Raw genomic sequence first — 25,774 nt, forward strand, 5'->3', positions numbered from 1 at the left:
CATTCCTCGCATCAGAGACTAGGGAAATAAGGCAGTCAAGTAGATTGTTTGTTTGTAATTGTCTGTACGTATGTGTGTGCAAAGTGAACTGTAAAAGTATAAGAACTCATAATCTGAGTTTACCCTAAGTTTAGGTTGTCTGTACATGAGTTATGTATTAAGAAAGCACTTTTCTAAGAATTATCTGGCTAGACGTGACTAATAAATTTTACAGTGTCTTAGTTTTCTTGCTTATGTTGTTTGTTAATTGTTGGGCCATTATTTTACATTACAAAACTTCCATTCATCAGTGCCTGCTTTTATCATTATATAAAGTGTACTTTTAGTACTTATTTTTAATTGTATCTGATATAAAGATACTTCATAATTCACATGTCCATTTATTGGTATGATTGTGTTCCGACTACATCTTTCGATAATTTAATATCAAGCGCAATACCGTTTTTGGTAATTTGTCAATGAACTGCTTGGAGGAGCAGTTTGTTTGCAGAAAAACACAAGTCATCTCAGAGGAAGTTTTTTACACTGATAGGTCAGTCTAATAGTCTCTCCGTCTCAGTGCTTGGAGGGAAAATAAGTACTAATATTTATTTTCTTTTGTTTACAAACAATCAGTTGTGTTTATGTTTTTTTTTCTTGTCATTTTGTTTAAGAATCTATGTTTGATTGGAAACAGATGAGTCCCAGTAAAACAGTGCTATCAAGGGCATGATTACACAAAAGACCATGACTAAACTTTTTTTCCCAGTAATGTGTCATAAGCAAAGTTAGTTTAGTTTATTTAATGACATAATTTTACTTGAATTAAAAATAACTTCTCAGCTTGAAATTTACCATATTCATTTTGTTTAAAAGAACCAAGAACTTGAGGGTATGATACATTTGTTATATCATCAGAAATTATTAAATATAGTAATACTATTACTGCAGATTACATAAATATGTGAATTTGGATTTAGGCTATTGTAACAATTTCAATTTTGCTGAGAAGTGTGGCAGTTTTTCCCAAGATCAAAAGTAACAGAACATTTCTTTGATCTACTGGGCTTCACTGTATCAGATCTTGGGTTTGTGGAACTTTTTTTCCAGACCAGATCATTTCACATTTGCCAGAAACTCAGATTTAGTCCATTGTTATAACAGAACCAAAAAACATAACATGTATTGCAGAATATTGTCATTTTCTAGTTTGTGAAACTTAAAATAATGAACACTACTGCAAATTATTACTTTTCATGTTAAGATATTAAATTCATACTCCACACTATTAAAATATACAAACATTCCATATATGTATTAAGGGCTAATCAGTTGTGGTATGAGATGCTTTAACATGCTCGTACACATTCCCATAAACTTGCTTCAGTGATTTATACAGATCTTTGTTAACCCATGCAGCCTATGTGAAGACTCTGTGAGAGTGGGATATGTTCACTAATGTACATTTCACATTGAAGTGAGTGAGGAGAATAAGGCCAATAATAATAAGAGGCTGGTAATCCACAGTTCTTTTTTTCTTACATAAACACAGCAGACATGCTGCACCGAGACTTGCTGCATCAAGTCAGTCTGCTTTGGTACTGGAGACTAAACAGGATTCCTCTCTGTGTCTGGTGACTCTGGAAGCACGCAAATCATGTCATTTTGTTTATACCACCATGGAAAACCATCTGGGGGATGTTGTATTAATTGTTATTTTCCTTCCTGCAAACACACACAGAATTGCATTTTCTCCTTTAAGTCTGATATTAATATTTACCTGGAAACACACTGTTTGGCTTCTCTCTCTGCATTGTAGAGGTATTTAAAAATTCTTACTACATTTGTAAAAGGGAAAATATAAATTGCAATGCTTTTTGATGAGTAGACACTACGATTTCATTGTGATATATTTATTAGAATGTTTTGTGGCCACTTATATTCCCGTATTCATTCCAAATATATACATAAGAAATTAATTTTGAAACATCAACATCTATTTTGGAGAACCAATAAAATGGTATGAAAGTCGTAACATGCTAAGGATGTTTTAATGTGTGCATGTGTGCTTTTTCTGTGCATGTAACTGTAAATGATTTTATTACTAATGTATTGTCTAGTCATGAAAGCTACCTCTTTTACTGTAAGTGTAGTGGCTGCCAGTAGTGACATGAGAAAGCATGTGTGAGTAATTTCTCAAAATATGATTGTAATGTAAATCAATCTGGGTGTACATATCACTGAATGAAATTAATGGGTACTTTCTACAAACTGTGGAAAAAAACTGTAAAGTGTATTTTTTGTAAACAAACCTTTGCTTAAATACATATCTGCTTAAAAGTATGAGTATATATATTTTTTATTAAAGTACTTATTTACAATATCATATACAAATAATTCATCATATGAAAATTAAAATAATCATCATCAAATCATTGCTTCTAACACAATGAATACGAGTGAGTTAGTATCATGAGAGGCAGAGGTGATTTTTTTCTGGGTGTGGAGGGGTGCAATTGCACCTCCTGCTGGTCAGATGAAATACTATTTAAACATTTAAGTAATAAAAAATTAAATTATATTGTAAAGTTATATTTGAAAATGTGAATTGTGTTGGTCAAATCAATGTATAATAATGATTTATTGTAAGTATATTTATTTATATATATATATATTATTTTTGTATTAACAAATTTACCTATCCAGATGAATGACTGGTTGGGCTCTCTCACCTTGCACCCCCTGGGAGAAAAGCTTTGAGACACCCATGATGATGAGTGTTACACTTCTGCAGATACATGGGAGCTATTCTTCACAAACACCCTCCTTAACCCTCCTCTTTTCCCTTCACCCACTACCGTGACTGCTGATCGTCTTCCAAGAAATAATGGCAGTTGATTCTCTGTACTCACCCCATTCCACACATAGTCTAGCCCTCCCTCTATTTGCCCCCTCGCTAACTGTGGTGTTTCCGACCTCCTCTTCGCTAACACACCCACTGCATATGCCCTGGATCTTTGACCCTTGCATCCCGTTAAACTACATCTCCCAAACTCTGCCTGTATTTACACATGCTATCAAAACGTCACTAACAATTGGGGTGTTCCCCACTACACTTCAGCAGATGTGACTAATTCCACTGCTTAAAAAACCCACACTTCTCCCATGAAAAATTATAGACCAGTCTTGTTTTCTCTAGTGAATCAAAAGCAAATCTGTGAAAATCTAGAATAAGTCTCATGAAAGCTGACTGGATATCCATGGTTCTGATACCATCCATCCATTCATCCACCCATCCATTTTCTGTAACTGCTTGTCCTGTTCATGGTAGTCTGGAACCTATCCTGGAAGCTACATGTGGAAGGCAGGGAACAACCTAAGATGGGGTGCCAACCCATTGCAGGTTCCCACACCATAATATTAATAATCATTGATATTTTATGCATCTGAAGGACTTTTAAATTTAATAACAAATTTCCAAAACTCAGTCCATTTTTTGTTGTTTTCGAGATGAGATTGCAAATTACCTCATCATATATTACACAACTGGGAAATAAAACTCGCTCAGTCCTCAGATGACCCGACAACAAACTTTTGTTAAATTTCCAAAAAGTCTGCGGAAATTTTTTCAAAAAGTTATCCAGTGGACTGAGTATGTTTTGGAAATTTGCTATTTAATTAGCTGATGCCATAGGTTAGCTTTTTCATGACCTAATGCAGAGGAAATGGGCGAAATTGCTATCATTTTGTCTACACCCATCTTTCCCTCTATCCTAACTACTCTCCCAGTTCCTGTTGCAGCAAAACATCCCCACAGTATAATGCTGCCACCACCATGCTTGACTGCAGGGATGGTTTTAATTAGGTTATGCTCAGTGCCTGGTTTCCTCCACACACATCATTGGGAATTGTGGCCAAGTAGTTCAATCTTTGCTTCATCAGACCAGAGGATTTTGCTTCTCATAGTCTGAGAGTCCTTAAGGTGTCATCCGGCAACAAACTTTTGTTAAATTTCCAAAAAGACTGCGGAAATTTTTTCTAAAACGTATCCAGTGGACTGAGTATGTTTTGGAAATTTGCTATTTAATTAGCTGATGCCATAGGTTAGCTTTTTCATGACCTAATGCAGAGGAAATGGACGGAATTAGGACAAGCCATAAGTGAAAGAAAGGAAGCATAGCCGGGGAAATGTAGAAGTATATTTGGTTTTGGGAATTCATGGTTTGATAATCATCAGATCAGACTAATAAAACAATACATTACAGACATAAAAACAAGGTTAGGACGTTTTCTTCAGCACCATATTCATTATGTTAGTGAAACGTGAAATCTTGGATACATGAGTACAACTCACTCTGAATGTAGAGAATATGGCAGGATTCTTTAAAGATTCTGTTTAGAAGCTGCTGGTCATAGAAAAAGTGGATCAGAACTCTGTTTAGGAATATCACAATGTTCAGAGCAGAGGTTTAATCCAAGTATCGGTTATGTGTGGGTATATGGATATGAATGTGTGATGGTAACTGCCATTCAATGTAGAAGCAGGGAAACCTATGTATGTTACAATACAAGAATACAATGATTGTTTGGAACAAATTGAAAGTTATAAAGTTGCAGACAATGCATCCTGTATCCAGGTGATATGTGCAAAGAACATTGATGGCAAAAAGGTGTACTTAAAGAACCCTTATGTTGAATTCCTATAGCCTGACCCTTTAACAAAAGAAGGAGCTTCCAATGCAAGTATGTAGCTATATCAACAAGCCCTTCAATGCTAAAGGCACATTCGCAGAACATGGTCTTGCAAGCAAGCCAATGCTACATCTGTTGTATTGTTGCAGGAGACAGCCTTGACTAGCTTTCTCTACTTCCAAATAAAGCAATGGAAAAGGGACATTGGATACATGGAGAGGAAGGTCTGTATGGTATAAAGTAGGAAGGAGACTGTATGTGTAGTCAACTATATACCTACATCCATCTAGCTCTAAGCAGATTACACAGTTGCCTGAGACTCCCAAATTACCTGCATTGCAGAGGAAGTGAAATGAACATCAGGTAAAGCTTTGCCTGGGGCCCCTGAAGAGGTAAAGCCGGCCCTGGCTACATCCCTCCCTAAGTAACTCCTGCATCTCAGTTCATAGTGTGCCCAGCCTACGTTACACAACAGCCACATTAGATTTTTAATGTTAGAAGAGTGGACATGCTTGACCCTGGAGAGCAGCGAGAGGCAAGCGGTGCAGGAGGATGGAGCTGGGAGAGGAAGAGAGAGGTGACGCTGAGAGATCCAGGGCCCCCACTGCGAGACTCCTTACCGGAGGGGGAGATGCACAGACGCCGAAGGGGGGGAATAACTGGGCACTCTCCCCGTGTTGAGTTAAGTGAAAGCCTTTGTCATTGGCAGACCATTACGTTGAGTCGGCACCTGATCTGGGCTTCATTTTGGGGTCACTTAGTTAAAGGTGGCAGCGATTAGGATGTTGATTCTCCCTTTAGTAGATGCCTCGACACCATGTCAGCTAATGTAGTGAGTGTGCACGGTTGGTTTGATGTGTTTCTGTGTGATTATTATCATTGCAGTGCTCTGTTGAGGTGGGAATTCCGTGAAGTGTGGTTTTTGCCTTTACTGGCTGGCCCAGCCGGGGGTCCAAGAAGACCCGGTGGCCTAGGCATTAGCCAGCCAAAGCTGGGACATCCTGGAGGCTATGGCACCACCCTCCATGGTGCCAGTGTTTGATATTCCTGACCTACCTGTGTCTAACCAGTCGGTTCTGGACCTGGCACCAAAGGCATCCGCTGCTATATCACTAGCTGGGACATTCTTCACCTTCCATAGTCTTTTCTGGAAGATGATGGATGACTTGGCGGTGCAGGACTCCCCCAAGGCTGCCCAGCTGTGCACATAGCTGCAAGGGGAGTTCACAGCATTTGCCCCAACCTTGTCACCACATGAGCTGGACAGAATCTGTGGTTGAGGAAGGACTGGACCCCGTCGACAGCAGTTCCAGTCCTAATGGCCGACGCTCTAGCTCCAGAGGTTCCGGCACCCCCGCCTCCTGCTCCGCCCAAGGTCCCGGCGCCTCCGCCTGAGGTCCCACCTCCACCTGCTGCTCCGCCCATCCCTGATGCGCCCGTTGTACCTCCTGCTCCAGGGTGGTTAAAGAGCTACAGAGTACCTAAAGGCTCTGGATGTTGTGGGGTTGTCATGGCTGGCACACCTTCTCAACAGCGCGTGGAGGTCAGGGACAGTGCCGCTGGATTGGTGGTGGTCCCCTTATTTAAGAAAGGGGACCGGAGGGTGTGTTCCAACTATAGGGGGATCACACTTCTCAGCCTTCCTGGGAAAATCTATTCCGGGGTACTGGAGAGGAGGGTGAGATCGATAGTCGAAACTCGGATTCAGGAGGAACAATGCAGTTTTCACCTGGCTATGGTGGAGGGAAACGCAAGAAACTGGGCCTACAATACCATGTTGATTAGGGTGGGTCACAATACATTACCAAAAAACTTGTGATCAAGAAGTTCAAGGGCACATCAATTTTTTTGTTCCTTTTGGTTAGAGGAATTGTTGTGTAAAATATTAGGCATGTTGAAATTGTTTAGTACTGCCTCACAGTCATTTATAATAAAAATTCATTTTTTACGGCTAAAAGTGGCATGTATGTCACTTGCTGCTGTTGCCAACTGGTGGCATGCATTTTACTTATTTATCACATTATTTATCTGGCAAAGAATAGCAAATTGTAGCAAAAGACAAAATATAAATTATAGTTTATCAAAAACAGTTTTATTGTTGGCTTATCTTACAGTTATTCCCAGTACTGAGCAGTGAACACTTTTCCACACCAACCTGCTAAGAAATATTGATACATTGCTTTAATTCATCATTCAACGTTTTGTAGCCTACTTAATTGCGCCTGTCAATGTGGCACAGATTCAGATGGTACCAACTGCGTTTAAATATTTGCACGAATAAATCTAAACTGAAACAAGAACTTCAGGTAACAGAGTTTGAAAACATTTTGTGTAGAATTCACCTATTACTGCATCAAAATAACACAATGAGCCCTATAATATTGCAAAACTGTGTGGTTTTCATCATGCTTTATTAATGTTTAGGTTAGACTACTGGATCATGGCAGTGACACGTTCTGAAACTGCCGTCCATTTGATTGGTCAGCCGATGGAATCGTTTGATGGCAGGATGTTACCAACGTATCAATAGGTCCTGCAAGTTTATTTCTTTCACCAGAAAATACAAAGTATGACTATGAAAAATGCCGTCAAGATTGTTGTTAATAAACTTGCTGAAATTTAGCTAAAAACTAGAGTCCCATGGGCCGAAGAAAGAAGCATTGTTCGAAAACTTGAAGCTCTGGTGGAAAAACATCGAAATGTATGTCGCAACAAGTGGTGATGAGTTTTTGGCTGAGTCAAATTCACAGCAAGATACAGTTGCACGTAAGCGGGCAAGTGTCACTTGCAACCAAGCTATTACAACAGCAATTGCAGGTGCATTAGATCGCACTAATGTCAGTAACAGGAAGGCCGTCTTCATACTCCAGGCTGCAGCACATTCTTATGGTAAACAAGTGTCCGACATGTCCCTGTCTGCCAGCAGTATCAAAAGATACAGGCAACAATATCGCAGTACACAGCGTGTAGTTAGAGTATGGAATAGTCTTCCTGCTAGTGTAGTGGAAGCTAAAACCCTGGGTTCCTTTAAATCAGAGCTAGATAAGATTTTAACAACTCTGAGCTATTAGTTAAGTTCTCCCCAAACGAGCTTGATGGGCCGAATGGCCTCCTCTTGTTTGTAAATTTCTTATGTTCTTAGTACGGCTGCTGCTGAATATAAGGCTGCTACTGTGTCTGAAGGCCCTCTAGTTATCTATTTTGATGGAAAACTTTTGCCAGCAATTGCAGGTGGTCCAATAAAAGAAGACCGTGTGGCAGTATTGGTGACTGGCTTTGAAGTCGAGAAAATTCTTGCAGTTCCAAAGGTTGCAAAAGGAACAGGAGAATTAGTTGCAAAGGCAGCATCAGAGAGCCTCCATGAATGGAATCTAGTCAATAATACAATTGGCATGTCCTTTGACACAACAGCATCCAATACTGGACATTTGAATGGGGCTTGTGTTTTGCTGTAACATAAGATGGGCAAACATTTGTTATGGTTGACATGCAGGCATCATGTGCTCAAAGTGGTGTGCGGCGATGTATTCAAAAAGCTGTTTGGTGTTTCGTTAGGTCCCAGTGTGCCACTATTTCGACGTTTTCAGGAACAATGGCCAAACATTGATCAGTCTGATTTCATGGCTTTCAGTGATGCTAGACTGACTGACAATTTGGCAGATCTAAAATGTGATGTAATATCATTCAGTGCCAGTGTATTGACAAGTGATAGTCTTCCCAGAGAAGATCACAGAGAACTGTTGGAATTGACGGTTATCTTTCTAGGTGAAACACCACGAAGAGGTGTTCGTTTCTGTGCCCCAGGGACTTTTCATCATGCACGATGGATGAGTAAATTGCTTTATGTATTAAAGATAAATCTTTTCCAAAGCCAGCTTCAAGCACGAGAGTTCAGCCTGCTTTGAATTTGCAATCTTTGTAACACTGATTTACGTCAAGGCATGGATAACTTGTTCATATTCATGCAATGTACCTGCAAATGACTTAAACTTCTTTCAGAGCTTAAGTACAATTCAGTAAATAAAACTGTTTCGTATGCTGCTCATACAGCTATGCGACGCCACCTCTGGTACTTGGGTCAAGAATTGGCCCCACTTGGCTTGTTCTCAGATTTGGTTCCTGCAGAAGTGAAGCAGCGAATGGCTGCACGTATCTTCGAATCAGATCCTCAGTCATTTAATGATGAATGGCATGTTAAATATTCTGGCAATAAAGACTTCAGCAGTAAAACCTTTGACTATTTCATAGGACCAGCATCTCATTTCTTGTTCAAGGTACTTATACTGAACACTGACTTTCTCTCGCATGACGTTGATAGATGGCCAGACCAGGTTTCGTTTCAAGATGCTAAAAAGATTGCAAAATCTCTGAAGTTGGTGAACGATTCTGCTGAGCAAACCATTGCCCTGGCTAGCAATTTCAACTTGTCCTCGATGAGGCGTGAAAATGAAAAACAGTATTTGTATCAAGTCGTAGAGGCCCATCGCAAGAGATTCCCGAACGCTAACAAGTCGACATTTCTTGAACAATTCCAGTGACTGATTAGTCTGATTAGTGTTTGAAGTAAAATGAGAACTGATTAACAGCAGTACAATGAGTATATACCAAGTTGGCCAACTTCTATTTGTTGATTAATTGTTGTTTTGGCAACTAACTTTAATGCAGTTTTGGACACTTTAGATGTTTTCATTTATGTGAGAAAGTAAAAAATGTCCACTTTGAAATTGATAAATATTGAATAATGTCCTTGTTACAATAATTAATGATTAATAATTCAGCGGCTTGTATACAAATTTAATTAATTAATGAGACTTTATTTCAGTTATTTTTGCACGTTTGCATGATGAATTGAAAAGTTTTGACCTCAATGAGACAGTACTAAATATTAAAATTGCACTTCAAAACTTTTTTCACAGTATACAGTATGGTGGCCAAAAGGAACAAGAAAACTGATGTGCACAAAACATTTATCATACTTTAATTTTTTGACCTACCCTAATGTTGATCCTCAGACAACACTATGAGGACAAATTAGCAGCAGAATTGGCTAGGATCCAGCAGTTCTCTACCCAGGGCTGGGAGAACTGCTACAATGTCGCCACCATCTGGGCAAAGAGAGGTATTGGTAGGAGGCTGTATTAAAATGGACGAGAGAGGGATATAGGGCTCTTGAAGGAACAAACAGGCACGCTTAGGTTCACTAAAATACACTTTAACAAGTAATACAAAATGATCTCGCATTAACACCAATACTAAGCTATCATATTTAAGGCAATGCAAAATAACTCGTACTACAACGGGTATCAAATAATATATATCTTATAGCTAATAGTATTAGGTGCAAAGGTACTAGTATATATATAGAAAAGACACAATAATACTAGTGCTGTCAAAATTAGCGCGTTAACGCATGCGATTAATTTGAAATATTTAACGAGTTAAAAAAATTTTAACGCAATTAACGCGGTTGCAGTTTTTTTTATTTCCTGTTGTGGCCGATGTGTGTTCAACGTGCAAAGAAGTATGGATAACACCAAGGAAGGACTTTTAGACGGAAAGTTTCAGTATAAAACTCTGCCGGATGGTTCTGTGGATAAAACTTTGCCCAAACAAAGCCGACAAGTGCCCCGCATAACTTTGCCCAAACAAAGCCGACAAGTACCGTACATAATGTTGCCCAAACAAAGCCGACAAGTACTGTACATAACTTTGCTCAAACAAGGCCGACAAGTGCCCCGCATAACTTTGCCCAAACAAAGCCCCGCGTAACTTTGCCCAAGTGAAAGCCAAAAGCGCTGCATTACTTTGCACACTTCAAAGCTTGACAAAGGCGATGCGGAACTTTTCCCAATGTACCACAATACAAGTGTTACCAAAGCAAATGTTAATTGTAATTTGCTGAATCACGGAATTATAAAAATCTATAGAATAAAAGAGTAAAATGTAAATTGTAAATAAATGTACTTATGTCGAGCGTTGCATCCTCTCCGCGCAAAAAAGCGTCCTCCTCCATCGAATCAATGGATAAAAGCTACACTTTCTTCCCCCGAACCACTCTTCAAAATCATCTTCTGTGCTTTCTCAACAGTGAAAGTCATCCGAGCCATTTTTCTTCAGTCAAAAAAGTTGTTGTCCGAAAATAACTGGGTAAACTCACGGAGACTACGTGCGCAATGCGTACTCGAGACACTCCCACAAATACTGCACCTGCAGAGAATAAGTTGCGCATTCATGTCCCCAGCGCGAAAAACAATGCCCAATCAGCACATCCCATACCATTTTGCAAACCTTAGACACACCTCTATTGGATGAAGCAAATGACACTGTAATTTGATGTTCATGTAAAAAGTTTATTATGGTGAAACATAACCATGGGCAAAGGTTCAGTGCGTAAAAAATAATGTGCTAGCAGGGAAGCAGAGCATATATCTGAAAAAATACTTGACAATGAAGGATTACAGTGATTGATTTATGTACATAAGAGATCAAGCTTTCAAACGAGGGTAACTTTGTCATTTTATTCATTGGTTTTCTTCTAAGACTCCGAAGATAAGAAACATTGCACGAATGTACAGAATGCCAACTGACATTTTTCCGCGATGAGTAAGCAAGCTATTTGAGAGCATTACAGTCATATTTATGGAAAAATGCGTGTTTTGTCTTAATACTGTGACGGTTTATGAAGTATTGGCCGTGAAAGAAATAGTTTGAAGTGCTTAGTTTTCATTTTATTAACACTTATATTTTACTTCCTGACACTCGACCCGTTTAAAGATGGCTACCATGGTCATTTTATTTTTACTTGTTACAAAAAAACCATGGCACAAAAATTGCGCAACTTTCTACAGATATTATCTGAAAGGTTTTTTGTAGTGTAACAAGCCGTTTTTGGTTGATTTGATACATTTGTTTCTTTCATTGAACGTCATTTTTTTTTGTTATTGAAAATTCGGACGTATGCGTCCGAACCACTAGGCGGCGACAGTGAAAGCGTTAAACAAAAATTCCAATAAACAATCATATTCGAATTTAAATAGTTTCATTGTCTTAAGTTTACATTAAGTATTTACATTTACATATCCAAAAAGTTTGTCTTTTAATTGTGATTAATCGCGATTAATTGCAAAAAATTGTGTGATTAATTAGTTCATTTTTTTTAATCGATTGACAGCACTAAATAATACATAAAAGAAGCAAGGAAACATAAAAAGTTACGAAATATTATCACAAGCGGCGATAATTTACTCGCAACAATCAATGGAAAGCATAAGCAGTTGCAAAGCTATTTACACTCGGATGTGCTATCATCACCCACCTTCACACATGGGCTGGGGAGCCCTTTCAATCCTGGCAGGAGACCAACACGTGAGTTCCGAGAAAGTGCCTGGCGATGCGCGCTCTATCCCACGGCTGAACTCCGGTCAGTGCTGTAATCTCCCCCTTCCTTTATACTAAATTTAGAGTTGCGTGTGGGCAGGGGGTAAGCTGGCCAGGCTCACCCCTTCCCCCCAGGCAATATAAGGTGCTTCAATTCCCCCTTTTGTCCGAGTGATTCTGCTTGCGATAATACAATACAATTGGCGTCCTGGCCCCAGGTGTCTGCGCAACGCCTCCCTGTTCCCCCCTACAGGCAATATAGGGTGCTGTATACCGACCCCCCACCCTATCTCCCGAAACCGAGATAAACATCCTGCTTGCAGATTTAATGGCCCAGATAAGCATCCTGGCTTCTTTTATGAGCCCAAGTTATTTATGACAAAATTAGGTTTTAAAGGGGATCGTTAAATAACGTGTTCGTGCAGTCTAGTGATATTTTGGGTGAATCATGGACGATTGATCTGAATTTCAGGATGATCAGTCCACACGCGATCAGAATTAATCCATAATTATAACTTAATATTATAGTAAAAGGATTAATTCCATACCACGTGGGTGATGTAATTGTCTGTGAATTTATCCTAATACAGAGGCTTAGGGACAAGATACTACATGAAGCCTACACATTATTTCAGAACCGGTGGCATGCTCCTGCCACTGAAATGAGGGACGAGGAACCATAGGTTTGTGCTGAGTCACGCCCTGGCTCCCCCACTGGTGTCAGGCCTACACACCGGCCTACACACCTGTAGTCCACAGGGCAGCAGATGCACAATCACAAGCCTCCTTGCATAATCCAGAGGTGGCCAGGGCTACTAGAACAGCCTCCACCATGACGGAGCCAATGCCTGATTGATCCCCTTATAGAGAGGCAGAGAGAGAGGATCCCCGTGATCTCTTGCTAGAGGCTGCTGCCTCCTCCCCACCAACTAAACATATCTTGGATGACCCCCCCACATGACTTACCTCAGGGGGAACAGGTTACTTCCTGCGTGGCCCAGGAACAAGACCTGGTATATCTGTACTGTGATGATGAATTGCCCAGTATTACTAGCATACAGACAAATACATTAAGCCCCAACAAGGTTACTAACCTGGAGCTAGCTACTCAGTCCCAGCTGAGTACTGGGTTTGCCAACGCTACATCGCCTAGTGTGCAACATGATTCCCCGATGGGCAGACCTAGCAAATATGCACCCACATCCCAGAAAATGGTAGAATGGCAACTAGATGTGGGTAAAAAATGGTTGATCCTTGGGGATTATAACTTGTCCAGAATCCCACCATATACAAATGGAGACTGTCAAATTGAGAGCTACCCCGGGGCCATGTTTAGACACATGGAGGCCATCATCAGTAAAACTGATATTTCAACAGAGGTGGAGCATGTGATATTGTCCATTGGTATCAATAGTCAGGTGCATAATGCCAAGGACACTGCCATTAAGCAAATGCAGGGAGCCCTGAAAATGGCAAAACAGAAATTTCCCCTGGCACAAATATGGGTCCCAGAAGTTAATTATTGAACACTGCTTCCACAAAAAGAGCAGGTGCAACTAAACATTTTAAATGATTATATCATTGTCAATTTCAAAAACATTTCAGCTCTTCCCCGATCCACCTTCAATACAGACAGCAATCATATACACTGGACACAAGAGATGGCAGAGAACATGCTCCACTACTGGCTTAATTAAATTAGATCTCCCCAGAAGCCTGCATTGGCAGGAGGGGAGCAAGAATGTGATGATCCTATCCAAAACTTTTCAGATTACCCCTTCACAACTTACCTTACTTGATAAGGGCCTAACCTTCATCCTGGTGTTGAACAGTGGTGTGAGATACCAGATGATGCAGGCATGGTGGGAGCTGCAACAATACCATTGAAGGCTCAAACTGGAGGCCTATTTCCAAAATTACTTGGATACAAACCCAATTCCCTTCACACCAAACTCTGATTGGACCCCACCTGTAGACAAATTACCCAGGGAAATTATTTCTCTGTTTTAGTGTCTACATGTCTACATGTGCTTTGTGGACTTGGAGAAAGCATTCGACCGCGTCCCTCGGGCAGTCCTGTGGGGAGTGCTCCGGGAGTACGGGGTGCCGGACTGCCTTATAAGGGCTGTTCGGTCCCTGTCTGAGCTTGGTCCGCATTGCCGGCAGTAAGTCGGACTCGTTCCCGGTGAGGGTTGGACTCCGCCAGGGCTGCCCTTTATCACCGATTCTGTTCATAACCTTTATGGACAGAATTTATAGGCACAGCCAGGGCGTTGAGGGTGTCCGGTTTGGTGACCTCAGGATTAGGTCTTTGCTTTTTGCAGATGATGTGGTTCTGTTGGCCTCATCAGACCATGACCTTCGGCTCTCACTGGAACAGTTCACAGCCGAGTGTGAAGCGGCTGGAATGAAAATCAGCACCTTCAAATCCGAGACCATGGTCCTCAGCCAGAAAAGGGTGGAGTGCTCTCTCCAGGTCGGGGAGGAGGTCCTTCCCCAAGTGGAGGAGTTTAAGTATCTTGGGGTCTTGTTCACGAGTGAGGGAAGGATGGAGCGGGAGATCAACAGGCGGATCGGTGCGGCATCAGCAGTGATGCGGGCACTGCATCGGTCTGTCGTGGTGAAGAAGTAGCTGAGCCAAAAGGCAAAGCTCTCAATTTACCAGTCAATCTACGTTCCTACCCTCACCTATGGTCATGAGCTGTGGGTAGTGACCGAAAGAACGAGATCGTAAGTGCAAGCGGCTGAAATTAGTTTTCTCCGCAGGGTGGCTGGGCTCTCCCTTAGAGATAGGGTGAGGAGCTCGGTCATTCGGGAGAGACTCAGAGTAGAGCCGCTGCTCCTCCGCATTGAGAGGAGCCAGATGAGGTGGCTCGGGCATCTGCTTAGGATGCCTCCTGGACGCCTCCCTGGTGAGGTGTTCCGGGCATGTCGCACTGGGAGGAGGCCCCGGGGAAGACCCAGGACATGCTGGAGGGACTATGTCTCTCGGCTGGCCTGGGAACGCCTCGGGATCCCCCCAGAGGAGCTGGAGGAAGTGGCCGGGGAGAGGGAAGTCTGGGTTTCCCTGCTGAGACTGCTGACCCGACCTCAGATAAGCGGAAGTAAATGGATGGATGGATGTTTTAGTGTGATTTGCAACACTTTAGGACATGATTTAGGCCTACTCAGGAGACACCCAATCTTACCTTAGAGGAGATGCAAGCCCTCAAACAACTAAAAAGCAACAACATTGTAATCAAACTGGCGGACGAGGGCAGCATAATTGTTATATTGGACAGAACACAATATCTTTGGGAGGGATACAGACAACTTAATGACAACAACTACTATGTGTACACATAGTAGTTGTATGCATGTGTTGTTTAAAACTATTGATTCTGTTCATAATACTACACAGAATGCTTGTTTGGAAGCTTCTCCTGATATGTGCAATAATTTTCTGTGCTTTTTTATTGAAAAGGTTGCCACCACCAGGGCTTTTATCCTCTTTGACTATGCCCCTTCTGTCCCTGTTCCTTGCTCTGCTGTTTTTACTCGGTTTCAGTCTGTGACACTTTCACTTTTAGAGGATGTGGTTGGCCATATGAAGCCCTCAGGTTCCCCTCATGATCCTGTCCCTCCCCGATTGTTTAAACCAGAAATTCAGCCTAGCATAGGACAGTCTATTCTGGCCATTATTAACCCCCTGGGGTCTGAGGCCTCTTTTCCACTTTCGGGGTAGTCTGACATGCCTTGACATTTTTAAATATTTTAAAATGTCTCACAATCTTGCATTGCCTTACCTCTCTGAGCTCCTCCACCCCTACACTCCTGCTCGGTCTCTCAGGTCAGCTGGTCAGCTGCTCCTGGAAGTACTGAGATCCAGGAGGAAACTCAGAGGAGATAGGGCTTTCTCTATCTTTGCTCCCAATTTATGGAATAACTTACCCTTGGACGTTAGAGAGGCCCCCTCACTGTCCACCTTTAACCCTCTGGAGTCTGAGGCCTCTCAGCCACCTTCGGAGTAGTCTGACATGCCTTGACATTTTAAAATATTTCACCTATCTAAAAAACATTTATCACAAAGTGTTACATTTGCTTTTATCCAGCACAAACTCAGCACCAATAATTTGAGACCACTTAAAATGTTATTATTCTGTTTTTTATTAACTAACTTTAAACATATACTTTTCAAAAACCTATTTTCAGACATACTGAGAAATTGTAAAAAAAAAAAAAAATCATATTAAAGACATTTGTAGCCAAGACTTTTGAGCTCTGAAGCTTACAGACACAGGGGTTGGCTACACATAGGTGAAGGAGACATTTTGAAATTTTATGTGGTTTGATTATACACTAGTCAACATTTGAAGTGGATCAAAAACTTTCATCAAAGTTGTCCTAAAACCAAAATGTGTTTCTTTCACAATTTATGCATAACATATAACTCTGTTATTAGTCAATGTTGTCATTAATGAAATGTCATCCTTAATGGCTTTTAATGGTCTCCAGACATGATTGTTTGTCATTAGGTACCAATTGACCTGTCATAGGTGTTCGTAACTGGGAACTGCTCATCATTTAAGGCTCTGAATGCTTCACTTGAGGTCAAAAAACACTGAAAATGCCACATTTAGTGAGATTGCAGGATTCTGACCTTAACAGGGCCATTGGGATGCTGCAAGGAGGCATGACTCAGCATGAAGTTGCAGACGCAGTGGGGACATCTCAAAGTGTCATTTCCAGAGCCTGGAACAGGTTCAGAAGGTTTGGTAGTGTGAGTAGGAAGCATGGTGGAGGCAGACAACGGGTCACAACACCAAATCAAGACCGATACTTGACCCTCCATGCCCGCAGAAATCGTTTCATGCCTGCAGTCAGCCTGCAAAATGACCTTCAGGATGCAACAGGGGTGCGAGTGTCCACTCAGACTGTGAGAAGACGACTTCATGAAGTTGGCTTGAGAGCCAGAAGACCAGCTGTGAGGGTGCCTCTTTCTGGAGCACACAAACTGGCACGTCTGCAGTGGGCCAGAGAACACCGCAGGTGGACATTGAATCAGTGGGGTACAGTGCTTTTTACAGATGAGTCCCGGTTCTGCGTGAACTTCCTAGACAGGCGTAGGAGGGTCTGGCGTCGTCCTGGGGAGAGAAATTTGCCGCAAAATGTTGTACAGCATGACCGTATTGGCGGATCATCAGTCATGGTATGGGGAGGCGTCTCCATGGGTGCAAGGACAGAGCTTGTCATCATTGAAAATGGCAGCATGACAGGCCAAAGGTATAGGGATGAAATCCTGAGACCAGTTGTGCGGCCGTATGCTGGTGCAATGTGGCCAGATTTCGTGCTAATGGATGACAACGCCCGCCCACATCGAGCAAGACTGGTGACAGAATTCTTGGAGGAGGAGGGCATCTCAAGAATGGAGTGGCGAGCCTGGTCACCCGACCTGAACCCCATTGAACACATTTGGGAGCAGCTACAGTCAAGAGTGCAAGCACGCCAGGTCCCTGCAGGAACCCGTATGGAGTTGCGAATAGTGTTGCTGGAGGAATGGCAAGCCATCCCTCAACAGAATATCCAAAACCTCATCTCAAGCATGCATAGGCGATGTGAGGCTGTGATCCGTGTCAGAGGTGGTAACACTGACTACTGACTGGTTATCTCAGCACATTACGTTTGTTGTTTCTCATTCTTGACTTGTTATTTACAGTACATTCTTTAAACCATTCAGTTCATGTTTGTTTTACAGTACGAACTCAGATCTGCTGTAGCATGCATAATAAAATCTTGTTTGTTTGAACTGAAAAAGCTTTCTTTTCTGTTTTTTCTTACTTCAATCTCTGACACTACACATAGAGTGACTACAGTACAGTAACAGTACAGTATCCAGTGCATCACCATTATGACCATTGTGCTGGCTCCTTAAGGTACTCCAAAGGCACTGCACTGCAGGAAAAAATGTTTAAGAGGCATTTCTAGTCCATTGTGACTTCAGGTGAATCACAAAAGTACTGAACAACCAACAGTTTTTTGATGCACCGTTGTCGTCATGAGTGTGTGACAAGGCACTTCACACCTTGTGACAAATAATCATGTCTGGGCACCATTAAAAGTGATGAGTCATGAAATTGCATTGATGACAGCATTGATTAATAGCAGACTTACATGTTAAACATGAATTTTGAAAAATACCGCTTCTTGTTTCAGAACAACTTTGATTAACAATTTTGATCCACTTCAAATGTTGACTAGTGTATGTTGTTTTAACTTTGGAGTGACACTATTTTTCTCAAAGTCAATGGCCTGCACCCCACCTGTCATTTGACATGCCATAACTCTGTGTAGTAGTCACCTAGGAAGATGATTTGAAGTGTCCCTGAAACTAGACAGTCTTCTCTTTGATTAACCAAAAACATGTCCATTAAAATTATGCCTCCTGAATTTGAATCCAGAGCATGTTTTTATCGTTAGTGGCTGCATTTTTTCTGACTAGGCCTCAAACTAACATCAGGGGGCATCACGGCGTATCCGTAGGAGCTAGCGCAAACTAGATGCACATAAGAACAAGTGTGCCAAGTTTCATGGGCGCAGCACTTACCAAAGAGCCGCAGTGGGCTTTTGAATTTGCCAAGTTAGGCAATGCACGCGAATGGGGACATTAAAAACTAGGCCTCAAACGAAGCTGGCGGGCTGTTACAGCTGAGCCGTACGAGAATTCGGTGTGCACAAACTAGGTATAAGTGTGAATTAATGTAGCAAGTTTCATGAGCGCACTCCTTACAGAACTTGTCTGGTGTAATTTTAAATGTGTAATTTAAGGGAGCTAAAGGCCTCATAACGGACTTGGGGGTCTGTCACGGCGGAACCCTACGAGCCAGGGTTCTGAAATTTGGCATGCGTCAACTAGTATGCAAAGTTTCATGCTTGTAAGTCATTCCAGTTAAAAGTTATGAGCATTTAGTTAGTCGCTGCGTTCTCCAAGTGGCCTCCGGGTGGCGCTAGAGCGTCGGGGCTAAGTGTGTCCCAGTCCCTTTCCCGCACTCATGCCTAAGCTAAGGTTTGGTGCTTGTAAGTCATTACAGTTAAAAGTTATGAGCATTTCACAAGGCCTAGCTCCTTTTTCCAGAAATCAGAGTCCCGGCAACACATGTGTTGCTGCATCTCTGATTCTCAACTTTAATTCTCAGTTTAATTTCTGAGGCACCGTTGGCTCCAGAGACTTGGAATTTGGTACACGCGTCTCCCAGGCACTGCCGGTTCAGAATCGGCAAGTGCCCGGTCTCCAAGTCGCCACCGGGTGGCGCTAGAGCGATTAGCGGTTAGGTGCTCTGGCCTGCCATCTGGTGGCGACTGGCATGCGTGCCTACAAATGACTGGCGGTTAGTTGCGTAGTGAGCTTTTGGCTGCGGTTGTCAGTTATTTTGTTTTAGTTGTGTTTGACTAGACCTGTATGTAAGTAAGGTATCGCGAGAGGGCGGTGCAATGGCCGTGGCTGCACCCCCCTGGCCCCGCCCCCCGGCCGGTGCAGGGGGCGTGGCTGGGCGTGGCCTGGCGCATAGGCGCCACGCGTGCGAAGGAAGGCCGTATCTCGCTCCGTTTGCGAGATATTGCGAAAAAACGTCGCAACTTTTTTTCCATGTAAGCGGGCTTTGATTTGATTGGTGCAGGTGGCCTCTACTGGTGGAGAGGGATCTGAGGAACTTTGTTTTGAGTGTCTACGACGTTCCCAGGTGGAGATACGCCCACTTCCGGTTTGGATGCTAACAATGCTAACATGATAACTTTTGCGATAAGAGCAGATTGCGCGCCCAGGACGCGCAGAACGTGTAGATCCAAAGTTTGGGCCCGATCCGGGCATGCTAAGACATGCTAAATGCTACCATGCTAACACGCTAACTCTCGAGACGACGGCGGATTGCGCACCTGCAGAAGGTGTATATCCAGATCTGAGCATGCCAAGACATGCTAAATGCTAACACGATAACTTGAGAATGCGACGGGGCTAAGTGCGTCCCAGTCCCTTTCCCGCACTCCTGCCTAAGCTGTTTGTTGGTTATGCTAAGCCTAGCCAGATCTGCTAGGTCTAATTACAGGTTTGATAGTTATGCAAGGCTTAGCCAGATTTGCTAGGTCTAATTGATGTATTTGATAGTTATGCAAAGGCTACCCAGATTTGCTAATGTCAAGTTATAGATTTGATAGTTACGCAAGGCCTAGCCAGATTTGCTAGGTCTAATTGATGTATTTGATAGTTATGCAAAGGCTGCCCAGATTTGCTAATGTCAAGTTATGGATTTGATAGTTACGCAAGGCCTAGCCAGATTTGCTAGATCTAATTGATGTATTTGATAGTTATGCGAAGGCTGCCCAGATTTGCTAATGTCAAGTTATGGAATTGATAGTTACGCAAGGCCTAGCCAGATTTGCTAGGTCTAATTGATGTATTTGATAGTTGTGCAAAGGCTGCCCAGATTTGCTAATGTCAAGTTATGGATTTGATAGTTACGCAAGGCCTAGCCAGATTTGCTAGGTCAAATTGATGTATTTGATAGTTATGCAAAGGCTGCCCAGATTTGCTAATGTCAAGTTATGGATTTGATAGTTACGCAAGGCCCAGCCAGATTTGCTAGGTCTAATTGATGTATTTGATAGTTATGCAAAGGCTGCACAGATTTGCTAATGTCAAGTTATGGATTTGATAGTTACGCAAGGCCTAGCCAGATTTGCTAGGTCCAATTACTGATTTCAGGGTTTGGGTTAGAGTATGTGGTCAGGGGAGAGGGTCTAATGGTTATGGAAGAGGGTCTTAGCGTTAGGGAAGGGGGTTTTATGGTTAGGGAAGGGGGTTTCAGGGTTAGGGAAGGGGGTTTTATGGTTAGGGAAGGGGGTTTCAGCGTTAGGGAAGAGGGTGTTATGGTTAGGGAAGGAGGTTTTATGGTTAGGGAAGTGGGTTTCAGTGTTAGGGAAGGGGGTATTATGGCTAGGGAAGAGGTAATGGTTTTTTATGGTTATGGCGGGGGTAAGAGGTTTAAGCCTAATGGCTGTCCCTTACTGCGAACTGGCTGCGATTACCACATAATGAATTAGCGTATAACTCGACGTAGGAGCGACTTAAAAGGATAATTGGAAATGCATGTGAAAGAGGACATTCTGCCCTTCGTGGCCATATATAGGGGTTTCTGGGACTTCTCTCGAGGTATCCATTGAAAGTCACCCAAAATTGTATTTCAGGGCTTTGCGCCAGCATTTTCTTTCACGGGGGGTGGCGCGCGGGCGGGGGGTGACGCGCGGGCGCGGGCGTGCCTATAAGTGAGCAGCAAGCTAACTTTCCTCATTAGTGTTTATTCGGGACGGGGCAGAGAAGCAGCCGAATTGGTACATCTTCAATTTGAAGTTTTTCCCCAGCACTTCGTAAGTACTTTACGCTTTTTAGACAATGCATTACTTAAGATTTCAAAGTAACTGTTTTACAAAGCATATTCCATGTTTAGATAAACTTAGTCTGCCGCTTTGATAAGAACGCTGCTGTTACAATGTATATGGCTATTTTGCGTTTGTCTAAACGGGGAATTAATTAATCTGCCGCTTTGATACGAACGCTGCTGTTACAATGTATATGGCTGTTTTGCGTTTGTCTAGACATATAATTAATCTGCCGCTTCTGAAATGCATATGGCTGTCTAATTAGTCTTTGTAAGCTGACGCAACACTCGCCGTGGCCGCAGTTTGTTGGGGGTAGAATCGCCATTTCGGGTGTGTGCTACTCAAGAGCCACCATTTGCCGCGTGGCGTTGCTCGGATACACGTAATCTGCCGCTTTGATACGAACGCTGCTGTTACAATGTATATGGCTGTTTTGCGTTTGTCTAAACGGGGAATTAATTAATCTGCCGCTTTGATACGAACGCTGCTGTTACAATGTATATGGCTGTTTTGCGTTTGTCTAAACGGGGAATTAATTAATCTGCCGCTTTGATACGAACGCTGCTGTTACAATGTATATCGCTGTTTAATTGCATGTTTAGACAAACTTAAATCAACAGTCGATTGTGCATATGTGGCTTTGAAGTTAATGCTTGGTTGCCTACCAGTTACGTCAACCTCTTCCTATACGTGCGTGACCACAAGGTGCGCCAGTTCTTCCACCAATGGGTTTATGCTCCCATTTAACCTATAATTGAAATTAAATGGTTGAATAATTAAGTACTTGGTACCACTAGATGGGTAGAGCAATGGACTCTGAACCATATGTAATCAAATGTGCCTCTTTCTAGATGGTTAATAATTTTTAAATTTCTTCTTCATTTCAGGTACTGTGTTTGTGTTTTTCCATCATGCCCCGCAAGCCCCAGGCCTGCCCGCTTTGCCGGGCTGTCTACAAGAACGTTTCGGTCCACCTCCGTGCCGTGCACAAGGTGGACAGCAACGCAGAGAGGAGGCTGCTGAACTCCTTGTCGTCGGGCAGATTTGCCGGGCCGATAGATTGCCCCGTGCCCCTCTGCCCGGCGACAAACCTCAGCCGAATTGACCGCCACCTGAAGCTGCGGCACTCGCTGGACGGCGACGAGCTGAAGCGGCTGGTATTGCATCCTATTCCATTTAATTGTATCTGTATAGGAAATCTATGCTGCAGTTCATCTTAAAGAATCTCACACGATTACCTCCTGCCCAAAACCCAGATTGCGATCGCCAAGAAGGCGGCGGCACGAAGGTCGTTGCACGACTTGAGAGGCGCACGCAAGCAGAGGGAGGATGAGATGGCACGGCTGAAACGGCGGCTCCGACGCCTGGAGAAGGAGGTGGCCAAGCTGAAAAGGCAAAGCTCCTCTGTGCCTCAGGGGTCGGGATCCTGGTCACGTTCGCAGCATTCTGGCGGTCGGCAGTCTCGGAGCGAGGAGGGCGACATGCCATCCCTCAGCTGCAGACGGCGACGATCAGCTCCTGTGCTCGTCACCACCTCCTCCTCCTCAGATGAGGTGGTCACCACAGCGGTCCAGCTCTCCGGGGAAGGCCCCAGTGGCGCCACATGTAGTCAGGGTGAGTCCAGCCGGGTGCAGTTGCTACCCCTAATATGTTCCACAGAAGGTGGAAACGACCTGTGGTGGAAGACACGTCAATCACTTCAGCAAGGGAACAGCTATGGTGAGGCTAAAACAACATATCTTCCAACAGGTGGCAGTGCCCAGGTGGAGGGAGACCTGGGGGCACATGGCACGCAGCCATCGTGTAAGGTGGTGGTTGTCCTCCAGCAGCTGGAGCAGGAGGAGGAGGAGGAGCAGCAGCAGCTGGAGGAGTCGGAGTTTGAAGTAAGTTTAACCTGTTAATTTTGGTAATTGAAGCATTAATAACGTGTGTGTGTGTGTGTGTGTGTACATGTCAAACTGAACACATCTCTTTGACAGGTCCCAAGTCCTCTGCCAAAAGCAGTGCCGTTTGCTCGGGTAATGCCAAGGCGTCTTTTTTTTTAAATTTTTTTTTTATTTTTAACTTTTCAAACCATGTTTTGGGTAATTTCTCTGTGATAATGTGCAGTGATCAAAGTAATGTCATTTCTTTAAAATCACAGAAGGCACTCGTCCGACGCAAGATAACGTATCCTGAGACCCTGAAGGATATGCTTCGGCAGCAATTCAGGGACCATTGGCAGGAACGGCCAATAAGAACAGACACGGTTAGTATGCTGTTTGGTATCATATCAGTTACTGCCACCGATGTATCACACATGACTGAAATGGAATACTGTCTCTTTCAGATCAACAGAGTCTTGTCCCGGTCTCCCACCCTCCTCCAGCACTGCAAAGACCTCCGACTGACGATTGATAATGTCCGAGGCTTATTGAAGCAAATGCAACAGTAAGCCACCTTCACTGAACATTTAAGATGGTGGTTGTTACTAATACTTTACTATTGTGCTTGCTGTTGCTGATATGCTTTTTTTTTTTTCCCTCTGCTTTTCTACATTTCAGATCATCAGTCCCTACATAAGGAGGAAGGATGCCTCTCTGAAAGGCCATCTTTCTTCCCTGTTTTATATCTCCTCTATTAAGTATTTATATTTCTATTTATTTAATTTTTTTGTCACAGCTGTTTTATTTGTTGCTTTGCACTTAAGCTTTGAAGTTTACATAGGAACAGGTAAATAAAAGGCCTTTGTTTAATTAACGTCTCAGTTTTCCCTTGTCATGTCCTCCACAAGTCACTGTGCATGGGGTTATGGTAGGCATACTTTTTAACTGATGGGTTCATTAAACACTCGTATGGTTGGGGAAGGGGGGTCTTAGGGTTCGGGAAGGGGGTAAGGGGTTTTAGCGTAATGGCTGTCCCTTACTGCGAATGCCTTGGTCAGCACCACCTCCAGCCTGACCCTACGAGCCAGGGGTCTGAAATTTGGCATGCGTCAACTAGATGTATGTATGAGGGAGTATGCAAAATTTCATGAGCCCACGCCTTAGAGAACTTGTCTGGTGTAATTTTAAATGTCTAATGTAAGGGAGCTAATGGCCTCATAAATGATTTGGGGGGTCCGTCACGGCTGAAGCCTACGAGCCAGGGGTCTGAAATTTGGCATGCGTCAACTAGATGTATGTATGAGGGAGTATGCAGAATTTCATGAGCCCACGCCTTAGAGAACTTGTCTGGTGTAATTTTAAATGTCTAATGTAAGGGAGCTAATGGCCTCATAAATGATTTGGGGGGTCCGTCACGGCTGAAGCCTACGAGCCAGGGGTCTGAAATTTGGCATGCGTCAACTAGATGTATGTATGAGGGAGTATGCAAAATTTCATGAGCCCACACCTTAGAGAACTTGTCTGGTGTAATTTTAAATGTCTAATGTAAGGGAGCTAAAGGCCTCATAAATTAATTGGGTGGTCCGTCACGGCTGAAGCCTACGAGCCAGGGGTCTGAAATTTGGCATGCGTCAACTAGATGTATGTATGAGGGAGTATGCAAAATTTCATGAGCCCACGCCTTAGAGAACTTGTCTGGTGTAATTTTAAATGTCTAATGTAAGGGAGCTAATGGCCTCATAAATGATTTGGGGGGTCCGTCACGGCTGAAGCCTACGAGCCAGGGGTCTGAAATTTGGCATGCGTCAACTAGATGTATGTATGAGGGAGTATGCAAAATTTCATGAGCCCACGCCTTAGAGAACTTGTCTGGTGTAATTTTAAATGTCTAATGTAAGGGAGCTAATGGCCTCATAAATGATTTGGGGGGTCCGTCACGGCTGAAGCCTACGAGCCAGGGGTCTGAAATTTGGCATGCGTCAACTAGATGTATGTATGAGGGAGTATGCAAAATTTCATGAGCCCACACCTTAGAGAACTTGTCTGGTGTAATTTTAAATGTCTAATGTAAGGGAGCTAAAGGCCTCATAAATTAATTGGGTGGTCCGTCACGGCTGAAGCCTACGAGCCAGGGGTCTGAAATTTGGCATGCGTCAACTAGATGTATGTATGAGGGAGTATGCAAAATTTCATGAGCCCACGCCTTAGAGAACTTGTCTGGTGTAATTTTAAATGTCTAATGTAAGGAAGCTAATGGCCTCATAATGATTTGGGGGGTCCGTCACGGCTGAAGCCTACGAGCCAGGGGTCTGAAATTTGGCATGCGTCAACTAGATGTATGTATGAGGGAGTATGCAAAATTTCATGAGCCCACGCCTTAGAGAACTTGTCTGGTGTAATTTTAAATGTCTAATGTAAGGGAGCTAAAGGCCTCATAAATTAATTGGGTGGTC

At 43.0% G+C, this 25,774-nt stretch overlaps 2 protein-coding genes and 1 long non-coding RNA gene across 3 annotated transcripts in view; all 3 read left to right on the forward strand.

Annotated features, from left to right (window-relative positions):
- The window catches only part of lgr4 (leucine-rich repeat containing G protein-coupled receptor 4), a 39,397-nt gene extending 37,078 nt beyond the window's left edge, over positions 1-2,319 (forward strand). The window contains 1 exon segment of the mRNA XM_023810810.2: positions 2-2,319. Within this exon segment, the coding sequence (XP_023666578.2) occupies positions 2-22 (21 nt within the window). The 3' untranslated portion in view covers positions 23-2,319.
- Positions 2,320-22,315: 19,996 nt separating this feature from the next.
- LOC111852090 (uncharacterized) lies at positions 22,316-23,378 on the forward strand. Its single transcript, XM_072718426.1, has 3 exons — positions 22,316-22,613; positions 22,713-23,264; positions 23,373-23,378. The coding sequence occupies exons 1-3, from the start codon at positions 22,368-22,370 to the stop codon at positions 23,376-23,378; spliced, it is 804 nt and encodes a 267-aa protein (XP_072574527.1). The 5' UTR covers positions 22,316-22,367.
- A 57-nt stretch (positions 23,379-23,435) lies between these two features.
- Positions 23,436-23,848, forward strand: LOC140593402 (uncharacterized). The gene is made up of 3 exons (XR_011993705.1): positions 23,436-23,474; positions 23,600-23,704; positions 23,786-23,848. It is a non-coding gene; the product is annotated as an uncharacterized lncRNA (long non-coding RNA).
- The last annotated feature ends 1,926 nt before the right edge of the window (positions 23,849-25,774 follow it).

The sequence above is a fragment of the Paramormyrops kingsleyae genome, chromosome 11, assembly GCF_048594095.1.
Source record: "Paramormyrops kingsleyae isolate MSU_618 chromosome 11, PKINGS_0.4, whole genome shotgun sequence".
NCBI classification, from domain to species: domain Eukaryota; kingdom Metazoa; phylum Chordata; class Actinopteri; order Osteoglossiformes; family Mormyridae; genus Paramormyrops; species Paramormyrops kingsleyae.

Bases quoted from the DNA above. Each gene is read 5' to 3' on its own strand.
- LOC111852090 (XM_072718426.1), top strand. From the start codon at position 22,368: ATGCCCCGCAAGCCCCAGGCCTGCCCGCTTTGCCGGGCTGTCTACAAG. The intron at 22,614-22,712 runs GTATTGCATCCT...CCCAAAACCCAG, and splicing joins GCGACGAGCTGAAGCGGCTG to ATTGCGATCGCCAAGAAGGC.